The sequence below is a fragment of the Symsagittifera roscoffensis genome, chromosome 9 (genome assembly GCF_963678635.1).
Source record: "Symsagittifera roscoffensis chromosome 9, txSymRosc1.1, whole genome shotgun sequence".
In the NCBI taxonomy this organism is placed as follows: Eukaryota; Metazoa; Xenacoelomorpha; order Acoela; family Convolutidae; genus Symsagittifera; species Symsagittifera roscoffensis.
In genome coordinates, this window is record NC_087070.1 from 48017307 (window position 1) to 48031665 (window position 14359).

The 14359-nt window shown below is 43.2% G+C and overlaps 2 protein-coding genes across 2 annotated transcripts; both read right to left on the reverse strand.

Annotated features, from left to right (window-relative positions):
• Window positions 1-3187: 3187 nt before the first annotated feature.
• On the reverse strand, window positions 3188-5269 carry LOC134854871 (uncharacterized). The gene is made up of 2 exons (XM_063871229.1): window positions 4655-5269; window positions 3188-3886 (listed from the first exon to the last, which is right to left on the reverse strand). The coding sequence occupies exons 1-2, from the start codon at window positions 5267-5269 to the stop codon at window positions 3188-3190; spliced, it is 1314 nt and encodes a 437-aa protein (XP_063727299.1).
• Window positions 5270-12712: 7443 nt separating this feature from the next.
• On the reverse strand, window positions 12713-14140 carry LOC134854872 (serine/arginine repetitive matrix protein 5-like). Its single transcript, XM_063871230.1, has one exon. The coding sequence runs from the start codon at window positions 14138-14140 to the stop codon at window positions 12713-12715; it is 1428 nt and encodes a 475-aa protein (XP_063727300.1).
• Between the last annotated feature and the right edge of the window lie 219 nt (window positions 14141-14359).

Genomic DNA, 14359 nt, shown 5'->3' on the forward strand with positions numbered 1-14359 from the left:
TTGTTTGCTGTACTACTTATCTTAATGACGAATCAATCATACGCTCAGGTTACTATGAGCCTTACTACACTGCATGCAAAACCCAAGGTAATACATTCTATGTTCAGTTATTATTTTGTCGAAAGTGTATTAAGATCACCGATCCTACAGCTGGAAGCATAACACGAATGATTTATGCGTGGCAAAAACTCCCGCACAACAAAATCGTTGAATTCAGACTAGCTATTTAATCGCAATGGTTTTGCGCGACTCCAATTTTCACAACTGATCTTTGATATTGCCCAAAATTTGTAGTTGTTTGGTATTTTTCCCCAAAAACAACTCGATTTGGATTAAGTGACAGTCGCATCATTTACGGCTTTACCCTGTATCTTTGTGTACTTATTTAGTCGAAATATGATTGAATTCTGAAAACCACCCCAAGCATACATATTCCTTAATTTTTTCAAAAATCTGAACAAAAAAAAAAAGGTCGTAACTTTCAATTTTTTCACGAAAAATCTTCTATCTGCTCCAATCACTTCGTCCAATAAATTGGACTATTTAAATCGTTCATCTTTACCTCAAGTAGTTTTAGAGGGTTATAAGGACAATTTTAGTTCAGCAAGAACCAACTGAGAAAAATTTTTGTTTGGTTGAATTTCTTTTGGTTGGCTTAACCATCTTCTTGTATCAATTTTTTCAGAAATGACAATATACTATTACAGCAAAGAAGGGAAATTGCTCTGCTTTTTGAGGTCTTTTGAGTAGAAATTGCTATAAACAATAAACGATTGATGCAAATTTGAAAGAAAAAAATCAAAACGAAATTTTTGAGATTTTTTGAAATGCATGTTTCCTCATGCTATGTAAAAAGTAAATTGAAAACCCTTTTGGAGGACAAAAAATCTTTTAGATGTTGAATTTAATGAGCAACTATTAAAAAAACTTAGAAAATCACCATATGCGTAACTCATTTACTGTTTGGGATCTGATAATACTTCAAATTATTTATGTAGTTTCGAGCTTTTGAAAATTTCTGGTGTTGAGACCTTATTTTAAATGCTACCTTGTTAAACCAAAAATACTGTGAAATTAAGTATAAAAAGTTTAGAACTTATTTTGCTGGTCGGCACCGTTCTATTAGTTGGGAACGTTCTGCGGTATGAGACCGTTTTGCTGGTTGGTAAGCTTTTGTTAGTACGATCCTTCTGTTGGTTCAAGAATCATTCTGTTGGTTGAGACTTTTCTTTGGTTGAGACCCTTCTGCTGGTTGGGAACTTCGTCTGGTTTGCGAGGATCTCTCTGTTGGTTGAGACTTTTCCTTGATTGAGACCCTTCTGCTGGTTGGGAATTCTATCTAGTTAGCGAGGATCTCTCTGTTGGTTGAGACCTTTCCGCTGGTTGGGAATTTTGTCTGGTTTGAGAGGATCCCTATGTTGGTTGAGACTTTTCATTAGTTGAGACCCTTCTGCTGGTTGGGAAATTTGTCTGGTTTGGGAGGAACCCTCTGTTGGTTGAGACTCTTCCTTGGTTGAGACCCTTCTGCTGGTTGGGAAATTTGCCTGGTTTGTGAGGATCCCTCTGTTGGTTGAGACTCTTCCTTGGTTGAGACCCTTCCGCTGGTTGGGAACTTTGTCTGGTTTGAGAGGATCCTTATGTGGGTTGAGACTTTTCATTGGTTGAGACCTTTCTGCTGGTTGGGAATTTTGTCTGGTTTGAGAGGATCCCTATGTTGGTTGAGACTTTTCATTGGTTGAGACCCTTCTGCTGGTTGGGAAATTCGTCTGGTTTGGGAGGATCCCTCTGTTGGTTGAGACTTTTCCTTGGTTGAGACCCTTCTGCTGGTTGGGACTTTGTCTGGTTTGGGAGGATCCCTCTGTTGGTTGAGACCATTCCGCTGGTTGGGAATTTTGTCTGGTTTGAGAGGATCCCTATGTTGGTTGAGACTTTTCATTGGTTGAGACCCTTCTTCTGGTTGGGAAATTTGTCTGGTTTGGGAGGATCCCTCTGTTGGTTGCGACTCTTCCTTGGTTGAGACCCTTCTGCTGAATGGGAAATTTGTCTGGTTTGAGAGGATCCCTCTTTTGGTTGAGACTCTTCCTTGGTTGAGACCCTCTTGCTTGTTGGGAAATTGTCTGGTTTGAGAGGATCCCTCTGTTGGTTGAGACTCCTGCTTGGTTGAGACCCTTCCGCTGGTTGGGAACTTTGTCTGGTTTGAGAGGATCCCTATGTGGGTTGCGTTTTTTCATTGGTTGAGACCCTTCTGCTGGTTGGGAAATTTGTCTGGTTTGAGAGGATCTCTCTGTTGGTTGAGAGTTTTCCTCGATTGAGACCCTTCTGCTGGTTGGGAACTCCATTTATTTTGGGAGGATCACTCTGTTGGTTGAGACCCTTCCGCTGGTTGGGAGTTTTGTCTGTTTGAGAGGATCGCTATGTTGGTTGAGACTTTCCTTTGGTTGAGACCCTTCTGCGGGTTGGGAAATTCGTCTGGTTTGGGAGGATTCCTCTGTTGGTTGCGACTCTTCCTTGGTTGAGACCCTTCTGCTGGTTGGGATTTTTGTCTGGTTTGAGAGGATCCCTCTGTTGGTTGAGACTATTCCTTGGTTGAGACCCTTCCGCTGGTTGGGAACTTTGTCCGGTTTGAGAGGATGCCTATGTGGGCTGAGACTTTTCCTTGGTTGAGGCCCTTCCGCTGGATGGGAACTTTGTCTGGTTTGAGAGGATCCCTATGTGGGTTGAGACTTTTCCTAGATTGAGACCCTTCTGCTGGTTGGGAACTTCGTCTGGTTTGGGAGGATCCCTCTGTTGGTTGAGACTTTTCCTAGATTGAGACCCTTCTGCTGGTCGGGAAATTCATCTGGTTTGGGAGGATCCCTATCTTGGTTGAGAATTTTCATTGGTTGAGACCTTTCTGCTGGTTGGGAAATTCGTCTGGTTTGGGAGGATCCCTCTATTGGTTGAGACTCTTCCTTGGTTGAGACCCTTCTGCTGGTTGGCTAAATTGTCTGGTTTGAGAGGATCCCTCTGTTGGTTGAGACTCTTCCTTGGTTGCGACCCTTCCGCTGGTTGGGAACTTTGTCTGGTTTGAGAGGATCCCTATGTGGGTTGAGACTTTTCATTGGTTGAGACCCTTCTGCTGGTTGAGACTTTTCCTAGATTGAGACCCTTCTGCTGGTTGGGAAATTTGTCTGGTTTGGGAGGATCCCTATCTTGGTTGAGACTTTTCATTGGTTGAGACCTTTCTGCTGGTTGGGAAATTCGTCTGGTTTGGAAGGATCCCTCTGTTGGTTGAGACTTTTCCTAGATTGAGACCCTTCTGCTGATTGGTAACTTTGTCTGGTTTGGGAGGATCCCTCTGTTGGTTGAGACTTTTCCTAGATATAGACCCTTCTGCTGGTTGGGAGTTCGTCTGGTTTGCGAGGATCCCTTTGTTGGTTGAGACTCTTCCTTGGTTGAGACTCTTCCTTGGTTGAGACCCTTCCGCTGGTTGGGAGCTTTGTCTGGTTTGAGAGGATCCATATCTTGGTAGAGACTTTTCATTGGTTGAGACCTTTCTGCTGGTTGGGAAATTCGTCTGGTTTGGGAGGATCCCTCTGTTGGTTGAGACTCTTCCTTGGTTGAGACCCTTCTGCTGGTTGGCTAATTTGTCTGGTTTGAGAGGATCCCTCTGTTGGTTGAGAATTTTCCTAGATTGAGACCCTTCTGCTGGTTGGGAACTTCGTCTGGTTTGCGAGGATCCCTTTGTTGGTTGAGACTCTTCCTTGGTTGATACTCTTCCTTGGTTGAGACCCTTCTGCTGGTTGGCTAATTTGTCTGGTTTGAGAGGATCCCTCTGTTGGTTGAGAATTTTCCTAGATTGAGACCCTTCTGCTGGTTGGGAACTTTGTCTGGTTTGAGATGATCCCTATGTGGGTTGAGACTTTTCATTGGTTGAGACCCTTCTGCTGGTTGAGACTTTTCCTAGATTGAGACCCTTCTGCTGGTTGGGAAATTCGTCTGGTTTGGAAGGATCCCTCTGTTGGTTGAGACTTTTCCTAGATTGAGACCCTTCTGCTGATTGGTAACTTCGTCTGGTTTGGGAGGATCCCTCTGTTGGTTGAGAATTTTCCTAGATTGAGACCCTTCTGCTGATTGGTAACTTCGTCTGGTTTGGGAAGATCCCTCTGTTGGTTGAGATTTTTCCTAGATTGAGACCCTTTCTACTGGTTGGGACTTCGTCTGGTTTGGGAGGATCCCTCTGTTGGTTGAGACTTTTGCTAGATTGAGACCCTTCTGCTGGTCGGGAAATTCATCTGGTTTGGGAGGATCCCTATCTTGGTTGAGAATTTTCATTGGTTGAGACCTTTCTGCTGGTTGGGAAATTCGTCTGGTTTGGGAGGATCCCTCTATTGGTTGAGACTCTTCCTTGGTTGAGACCCTTCTGCTGGTTGGCTAAATTGTCTGGTTTGAGAGGTCCCTCTGTTGGTTGAGACTCTTCCTTGGTTGCGACCCTTCCGCTGGTTGGGAACTTTGTCTGGTTTGAGAGGATCCCTATGTGGGTTGAGACTTTTCATTGGTTGAGACCCTTCTGCTGGTTGAGACTTTTCCTAGATTGAGACCCTTCTGCTGGTTGGGAAATTTGTCTGGTTTGGGAGGATCCCTATCTTGGTTGAGACTTTTCATTGGTTGAGACCTTTCTGCTGGTTGGGAAATTCGTCTGGTTTGGAAGGATCCCTCTGTTGGTTGAGACTTTTCCTAGATTGAGACCCTTCTGCTGATTGGTAACTTTGTCTGGTTTGGGAGGATCCCTCTGTTGGTTGAGACTTTTCCTAGATATAGACCCTTCTGCTGGTTGGGAGTTCGTCTGGTTTGCGAGGATCCCTTTGTTGGTTGAGACTCTTCCTTGGTTGAGACTCTTCCTTGGTTGAGACCCTTCCGCTGGTTGGGAGCTTTGTCTGGTTTGAGAGGATCCATATCTTGGTAGAGACTTTTCATTGGTTGAGATCTTTCTGCTGGTTGGGAAATTCGTCTGGTTTGGGAGGATCCCTCTGTTGGTTGAGACTCTTCCTTGGTTGAGACCCTTCTGCTGGTTGGCTAATTTGTCTGGTTTGAGAGGATCACTCTGTTGGTTGAGAATTTTCCTAGATTGAGACCCTTCTGCTGGTTGGGAACTTCGTCTGGTTTGCGAGGATCCCTTTGTTGGTTGAGACTCTTCCTTGGTTGATACTCTTCCTTGGTTGAGACTCTTCCGCTGGTTGGGAACTTTGTCTGGTTTGAGATGATCCCTATGTGGGTTGAGACTTTTCATTGGTTGAGACCCTTCTGCTGGTTGAGACTTTTCCTAGATTGAGACCCTTCTGCTGGTTGGGAAATTCGTCTGGTTTGGAAGGATCCCTCTGTTGGTTGAGACTTTTCCTAGATTGAGACCCTTCTGCTGATTGGTAACTTCGTCTGGTTTGGGAGGATCCCTCTGTTGGTTGAGAATTTTCCTAGATTGAGACCCTTCTGCTGATTGGTAACTTCGTCTGGTTTGGGAAGATCCCTCTGTTGGTTGAGATTTTTCCTAGATTGAGACCCTTTCTACTGGTTGGGACTTCGTCTGGTTTGGGAGGATCCCTCTGTTGATTGATACTTTTCCTTGGTTGAGACCCTTCTGCTGGTTGGGAACTTTGTCTGGTTTGGGAGGATCCCTCTGTTGGTTGAGACTCTTCCTTGGTTGAGACCCTTCCGCTGGTTGAGAACTCTGTCTGGTTTGAGAGGATCCCTATTTGGGTTGAGACTTTTCATTGGTTGAGACCCTTCTGCTGGTTGAGACTTTTCCTAGATTGAGACCTTTCTGCTGGTTGGGAAATTTGTCTGGTTTGGGAGGATCCCTATCTTGGTTGAGACTTTTCATTGGTTGAGACCTTTCTGCTGGTTGGGAAATTCGTCTGGTTTGGAAGGATCCCTCTGTTGGTTGAGACTTTTCCTAGATTGAGACCCTTCTGCTGATTGGTAACTTTGTCTGGTTTGGGAGGATCCCTCTGTTGGTTGAGACTTTTCCTAGATTGAGACCCTTCTGCTGGTTGGAAACTTCGTCTGGTTTGCGAGGATCCCTTTGTTGGTTGAGACTCTTCCTTGGTTGAGACTCTTCCTTGGTTGAGACCCTTCCGCTGGTTGGGAGCTTTGTCTGGTTTGAGAGGATCCATATCTTGGTAGAGACTTTTCATTGGTTGAGACCTTTCTGCTGGTTGGGAAATTGGTCTGGTTTAGGAGGATCCCTCTGTTGGTTGAGACTGTTCCTTGGTTGAGACCCTTCTGCTGGTTGGCTAATTTGTCTGGTTTGAGAAGATCCCTCTGTTGGTTGATACTCTTCCTTGGTTGAGACCCTTCCGCTGGTTGGGAACTTTGTCTGGTTTGAGAGGATCCCTATGTGGGTTGAGACTTTTCATTGGTTGAGACCCTTCTGCTGGTTGGGAAATTCGTCTGGTTTGGAAGGATTCCTCTGTTGGTTGAGACTTTTCCTAGATTGAGACCCTTCTGCTGATTAGTAAATTCGTCTGGTTTGGGAGGATCCCTCTGTTGGTTGAGAATTTTCCTAGATTGAGACCCTTCTGCTGATTGGTAACTTCGTCTGGTTTGGGAAGACTCCTCTGTTGGTTGAGATTTTTCCTAGATTGAGACCCTTTCTACTGGTTGGGACTTCGTCTGGTTTGGGAGGATCCCTCTGTTGGTTGATACTGTTCATTGGTTGAGACCCTTCTACTGGTTGGGAAATCCGTCTGGTTTGGAAGGATCCCTCTGTTGGTTGAGACTTTTCCTAGAATGAGACCCTCCTGCTGGTTGGGTACTTCGTCTGGTTTGGGAGAATCCCTCTGTTGGTTGAGGATTTCCTAGATTGAGACCCTTCTGCTGTTTGGGAACTTCGTCTGGTTTTGGAGGATCCCTATGTGGGTTGAGACTTTTCATTGGTTGAGACCCTTCTGCTGGTTGGGAAATCTGTCTGGTTTGGAAGGATCCCTCTGTTGGTTGAGACTTTTCCTAGAATGAGACCCTTCTGCTGGTTGGCAACTTCGTCTGGTTTGGGAGAATCCCTCTGTTGGTTGAGGATTTCCTAGATTGAGACCCTTCTGCTGTTTGGGAAATTCGTCTGGTTTGGTAGGATCCCTCTGTTGGTTGAGACTTTTGCTAGATTGAGACCCTTCTGCTGGTTGGGAGCTTCGTCTGGTTTGAGAGTATCCATATCTTGGTTGAGACTTTTCCTTGGTTGAGACCCTTTCTGCTGGTTGGGATTTTGTCTGGTTTGGGAAGATTCCTCTGTTGGTTGAGCCTTTTCTTTGGTTGAGACCCTTCTGCTGGTTGAGAACTTTGTCTGGTTTGAGAGGTTCCCTATGTGGGTTGAGACTTTTCATTGGTTGAGACTCTTCTGCTGGTTGGGAAATTCGTTTGGTTTGGAAGGATCCCTCTGTTGGTTGAGACTTTTCCTAGAATGAGACCCTTCTGCTGGTTGGGAACTTCGTCCGGTTTGGGAGGAACCCTCTGTTGGTTGAGACTTTTCCTAAATTGAGACCCTTCTGCTTGTTGGGAGGATCAATTGTTCTCTCTAATTAACTGAGAATTTGTCTCGTTATCAATTGCTCTCTACTCTGACTGAAAACCAACTACTCCTTATAGTACCAAACAACTGTTGTGAATCTGACATTTTCTCCAGTACCCTCCAAATCCTTATCTTTCTTTACACTTAGTTTTAGTTAAGTCACGCCATTCCGCTTAAATCACCCTTCCGCACATGCTTTAGGACAATTTCCCTCCTCCTGTCAACTCTGCCACGTGCCAAATTCGTTTTCCTATCAATCCTTTCACGCTTACTAGATACCCGGTATGTGGTAGGTGTCACGATTTGACCAAGCAAACAAATGTCATACGATTCTAATCAACTATTTCCTGACGTCAGTGATTTCAGCTATCGAGTTCAACTCAACCTCCAAACCATGCTATCTTTGCTCAGTGACCCTCCCAAGGTCTTTATTTTAACGACTTTTTTAACGCTCCGTCCTCCCAAGGGTAGGGGGAGACTCTTTTCATAGGTAGCTAAATCATTTCAGGCTTTTAAATTTTCTATCTGTACTGTACTCGAATTCCGACCTTCTAGCTATCAGAGGAAGGTAGTTCGTCTATTAGGGTTTGAATTAAACCAAAACGTCACATCCAGGAAGCCAAATAAGATTCCCGTCCATTCATACTATTTATTAGACTTAACTCTCATGCTGCAGTCCTATTACTAACAGTTTCCCCAGGCACTACCTAGTTGAATTGCTATTATTAGAACGATTACCAAATTGAACCCAAAATTTACCATGTCCTTTTTGAATTAACTCTGCTACTCCAGGGTTGCAATGTACAAGCTCTATCACTATCATCCTCTGATCTAGTTCCCAAAATACAAGTTTCCACCCAATTTTTATCAAGGTGCCGGTTCATATCTCCATGGGAATAGGCCAGGGAATACACCACTTTCCGGTGTTTATCTCGGGGTTTCTTATGCAATTTTGGGGTCAAAACGCCCAAACGTCAACTTAAGGTCATCCAGTGGTTAACCGGGTTCAAACTTCCACATATGGGATCAGAAACCTTTGAGGGTTCCAACTACTAAATTCCATTCATATCTCAATCATACTTCAAAATTTATCTCATTTCTAAGGTCCATTGTCACTTTTTCCGGAAAAAAGCTATTGCCATCGGAAGGAGTCGCCGGAGGGTTTTCACTCACAAGGGGACTTCTTTCGCGGTTCGTATCTTAAGTAGACTGCCGCAGTGAAATCATTATGCCACTGTCCATTGTTGTTTTTAAATAACCTATTTGGATAAAAGTTTAAATTATGACAAAAGATTTATCTTGCCACTATAAATTATCCCTCCAACTTTCATCTCCCTGCGTTCAGTGGAGGCCGAGAAACGACTTGCGGAAGTTATGGGTGGGTATTTTTACTTAGGGCATAAGAACGTAAGTGGTATCCTAGGGTTCTGGGGTTCCAAACGTAAGTTTGCCTCAACTAGGCCTACAACATATTATAATTTGAGGACAATACTGCCGCTAGTTTCCGAGTTCTGATAGGGTTATTTACACTTCCGGGGACAGTTGTCACTTGCCCCACAAGGGTTTGAGGGGTTCCGTTTTTTGTATCCCCGTGTCAAATCATCTCTAGTATCGCTCCTCTGAATTTCATAATATTAGCTGCTTTAGTTCCGATTTTGGTGGGGGGGGGGGCTCGCGATTTTGTCGAATTTTAATTTCTGGCTTAAGAGGGACAATATTTTCCAAACTATAATTATTTTGAGCTATCTTTGTTTGCTGTACTACTTATCTTAATGACGAATCAATCATACGCTCGGGTTACTATGAGCCTAACCACACTGCATGCAAGTCCCAAGGAAACACATTCTATGTTCAGTTCTTATTTTGTCGAAAGTGTATTAAGACCACCGATCCTACAGCTGGAAGCATAACACGAATGATTTATGCGTGGCGAAATATCTCGCACAACAAAATCGTTGAATTCAGACTACCTATTTAATCGCAATAGTTTTGCGCGACTCCAATTTTCACAACTGATCTTTGATATTGCCCAAAATGTGTAGTTTTTTGGTATTTTTTCCCAAAAACAACTCGATTTGGATTAAGTGGCAGTCGCATCATTCACGGCTTTACCCTGTACACGAGCAAATTTGTTTTGATAGGAATAAGTATCTCGCTTCAATTCAATTTGGAATGCATCAAAACGCCGCTTACGCGTGTTTTATAAACGCAACTTATCGCGCGTAAACTTGCTATTTTCAAAATCCGTTACTTTAAGAAAAATTTTCACAGAAAATCGTTCTAAATAACAATTCAAGACAACGATACCTTTCAGTACTATTTTTTTAAAATGCGTAGGTATTTAAACGAAAAATAACTGAATTCTGAAAACCACCCAAGCATATATTTTCTTTAATTTTTTCAAAAGTCTGAACAAAAAACGGCCGTTACTTTTAATTTTTTCATGAAAATTCTCCTATCTGCTCCAATCACTTCATTTAATCAATTGAACTATATGAAGCGTACATCTTTACCTCAAGTAGTTTTAGAGGTACAAACATAGCGTTATTAGGACAATTTTAGTTCAGCAAAAACCAACTGAGAAAAATTTTTGTTTGGTTAAAATTCTTTTGGTTAGCTTAACCATCTTCTTGTATCAATTTTTTCAAAAATGACAAAAATACTCTTACAGCAAAGAAGGGAAATTGCTCTGCTTTTTGAGGTCTCTAGAGTTGAGTTTGCCATAAACAATAAACGATTGATTCAAATTAAAAAAAAATTCAAAGCGAAAATTTTGAGATTTTTTGAAATGCATCTTTCCTCATGCTATGTAAAAACAAATTGAAAATCATTTTGGAGGACAAACATCTCGTTACTTTCATTTGATGCCTGAACAAAAACTTTATTCGGTATGGTTTTGTTTCCCTCTGCAATTTTTGATGCAATTTTTATATCATTGAAATTTAGACGTTGAATTTAATGAGCAACTATTAAAAACGCTTAGAAAATCACCATATGCGTAACTCATTTATCGTTTGGGATCTGATAAGATTTCAAAGTATTTATTTAAATTCGAGCTTTTGAAAATTTCTGGTGTTGAGACCTTATTTTAAATGCTACCTTGGTAAACCAAAAATAAACAATTATTGCTGAAACTGGCGAAATTAAGTATAAACAAGTTTAGAACTTATTTTGCTGGTCGGAACCGTTGTATTAGTTGGGATCTTTCTGCGGTATGAGACCGTTTTGATGGCTGGTAAGCTTCTGTTAGCTACGATCCTTCTGTTGGTTGAAGAATCATTCTGTTGCTTGAGACTTTTCTTTGGTTGAGACCCTTCTGCTGGTTAGGAGATTCGTCTGGTTTGGGAAAAGCCCTCTGTTGGTTGAGACTTTTCCTTGATTGAGAGCCTTCTGCTGGATGGGAACTTCATCTGGTTTGGGAGGATCCCTATGTTGGTTGAGACTCTTCCTTGGTTGAGACCCTTCTGCTGGTTGGGATCTTCGTTTGGTTTGGGAGGATCCCTATGTTGGTTGAGACTTTTCATTGGTTGAGACCATTCTGCTGGTTGGGAACTTCGTCTGGTTTGGAAAGATCCCTCTGTTGGTTGAGACTTTTCCTAGATTAAGACCCTTCTGCTGGTTGGGAACTTCGTTTGGTTTGGGAGGATCCCTCTGTTCGTTAAGACTCTTCCTTGGTTGCGACCCTTCTGCTGGTTGGGAAATTAGTTCAAAATCATGACAATTTTGCAGTCTTCAAAACTAGTCTGCTTATTATCTAATCAATCAATATTACCACTAATGGCCTGGATTTATTTCCTTACCTTGAGATTTTTGCGATTTACGTCGAGATTTTGAGTAGTCAATTCTGATTGGCTGAATATAAGCAAAAATTAATTTCAAACATTCGGTCCTTCAAGCACGAGGGACGGTGGAATCCCTCATAGGCGAGGGACGGAATGCGCGAAAATAAACATCCACCAATCAGATTTCAGTGATCTAAAATTTGGAAAGAAAGTAAACAGTTTCAGAGAATGAGTATTGATATTGGCCAAATATAAAAACGGCAGAAATAAGCAAAATTTCCAAATTGCCACTGACGCCTCCGAATTGGAACAAATTTTATATTTCAAGAGTTTCGTTATGAAAGAAGCAAAATTTTGCTTCATTCATTTGAATGGCGATTGCTTCTTTTTAATCGCGGAGTTTTCTATGCAATTTTGGGGTCAAAAAGCCCAAATGTCAACTTAAGGTCATCCAGTGGTCAACCGGGCTCAAACTTCTACATATGGGATAAGAAAATTTTGAGCGTTCCAACTACCAAACTCCATTTATATCTCAATCATACTCCAAAATTTATCTCATTTCTAAGGTCCATTGTCGTTTTTTCCGGAAAAAAGCTATTGCCATCGGAAGGAGTCGCCAGAGGGTTTTCACTCATTTGGGGTCCTTTTTCGCGGTTCGTATTTTTTGTCGACTGCCGCAATGAAATCATTATGCGACTGTTTATTATTGTTCGTAAATAACCTATTTCCAATCTAGGCGGGTGTTTTTCAAAAGCTAATAGCTTCCGATCCAACCGTTGGAAAAAGTTTGAATTATAACAAAAGATTTGTTTTGCCACTACAAATCATCCCTCCAACTTTCATCTCCCTGCGTTCATTGGAGGCCGAGAAACGACTTCCGGAAGTTAGGGGTGGGTCTATTTACTTAGGGCATAAAAACAGAAGTGGGGTCTTAGGGTTCTGGGGTTCTAAACTTAAGTTTCCCTCAATTAGGCCTACAACATATCAAAATTTGAGCCCAGTACTGCCGCTAGTTTTCGAGTTCTGATAGGGTTATTTACACTTCCGGGGACAAGGGCTTGAGGGGTTCCGTTTTTCGTATCCCCGTGTCAAATCATCTCTAGTATCGCTCCTCTGAATTTCCAAATATTAGTTTCCTTAGTTCCGATTTTGGTGGGGGGGGGTTTCGCGATTTTGTCAAATTTTAATTTCTGGCTTAAGAGGGACAATATTTTCCAAACTTGAATTATTTTGAGCTATCTTTGTTTGCTGTACTACTTCTCTTAATGACGAATCAATCATATGCTCAGGTTATAATCAACGCATCATACCTCTGTTCGTTGAGACTCTTCCTTGATTGCAACCCTTCTGCTGGTTGGGAAATTTGTCTGGTTTGAGAGGATCCCTGTGTTGGTTAAGGTTTTTCATTGGTTGAGACCCTTCTGCTGGTTGCGAACTTCGTCTGATTTGGGAGGAGACCTCTGTTGTTTGAGACTTTTTTTGGTTGAGACCCTTCTGCTGGTTGGGAACTTCGTCTGGTTTGGGAGGATCCCTCTGTTGGTTGAGATTTTTCCTTGGTTGAGACCCTTCTGCTAGTTGGGACTTCGTCTGGTTTGGGAGGATCCCTCTGTTGGTTGGAATTTTTCCTTGGTTGAGACCCTTCCGCTGGTTGGGAACCTTGTCTGGTTTGGGAGGAGACCTCTGTTGTTTGAGACTTTTCCTTGGTTGAGACCCTTCTGTTGGTTGGGAACTTCGTCTGGTTTGAGAGGCTCCCTCTGTTGGTTGAGATTTTTTCTTGGTTGAAGCCCTTCTGCTGGTTGGGATTTTTTTGTCTGGTTTGGGAGGATCCCTCTGTTGGTTGAGACATTTCTTTGGTTAAGACCCTTCTGCTGGTTGGGGACTTCGTCTGGTTTGGGAGGATCTCTCTGTTGGTTGACACTTTTCCTTGATTTAGACCCTTCTGCTGGTTGGGAACTTCGTCTGGTTTGGGAGGATCCCTCTGTTGGTTGAGACCCTTCTCCTGGTTGGGACTTCGTCCAATTTGGGAGGATCCCGCTGATGGTTGAGACTTTTCCTTGGTTGAGACCCTTCTGCTGGTTGGGATTTCGTCTGGTTTGGGAGGATCCCTCTGTTGTTTGAGACTTTTCCTTGGTTGAGACCCTTCTGCTGTTTGGAATTTTGTCTGTTTTGGGAGGATCCCTCTGTTGGTTGAGACTTTTCCTTGGTTGAGACCCTTCTGCTGGTTGGGACTTCGTCTGGTTTGGGAGGATCCCTCTGTTGGTTGAGACTTTTTCTGGGTTGAGACCCTTCTGCTGGTTGAGATTTTGTCTGGTTTGCGAGGATCCCTCTGTTGGTTGAGGCTTTTCCTTGGTTGAGACCCTTCTGCTGGTTGGGACTTTGTCTGGTTCGGGAGGATCCCTCTGTTGGTTGAGACTTTTTCTTGGTTGAGGCCCTTCTGCTGATTGGGACTTCGTCTGGTTTGGGAGGATCCCTCTGTTGGTTGAGACTTTTCCTTGGTTGAGACCCTTCTGCTGGTTGGGAACTTCGTCTGGTTTGGGAGGATCCCTCTGTTGGTTGAGACTTTTTCTTGGTTGAGGCCCTTCTGGTGATTGGGATTTCGTCTGATTTGGGAGGATCCCTCTGTTGGTTGAGAATTTTCCTTGGTTGAGACCCTTCTGCTGGTTGGGAACTTCGTCTGGTTTGGGAGGATCCCTCTGTTGGTTGAGACTTTTTCTTGGTTGAGGCCCTTCTGCTGATTGGGACTTCGTCTGGTTTGGGAGGATCCCTCTGTTGGTTGAGACTTTTCCTTGGTTGAGACCCTTCTGCGGGTTGGGAACTTCATCTGTTTGGGAGGATCCCTCTTTTGGTTGAGACTTTTTCTTGGTTGAGACCCTTCTGCTGGTTGGGCTTTCGTCTGGTTTGGGAGGATCCCTCTGTTGGTTGATACTTTTCCTTGGTTGAGACCCTTCTGCTGGTTGGGAACTTCATCTGGTTTGGTAGCCTTCTCGTGTTAGAATCCATCTGCTGGTTGGGAAATTCGCTCTGGATTGGACCTTTCTAT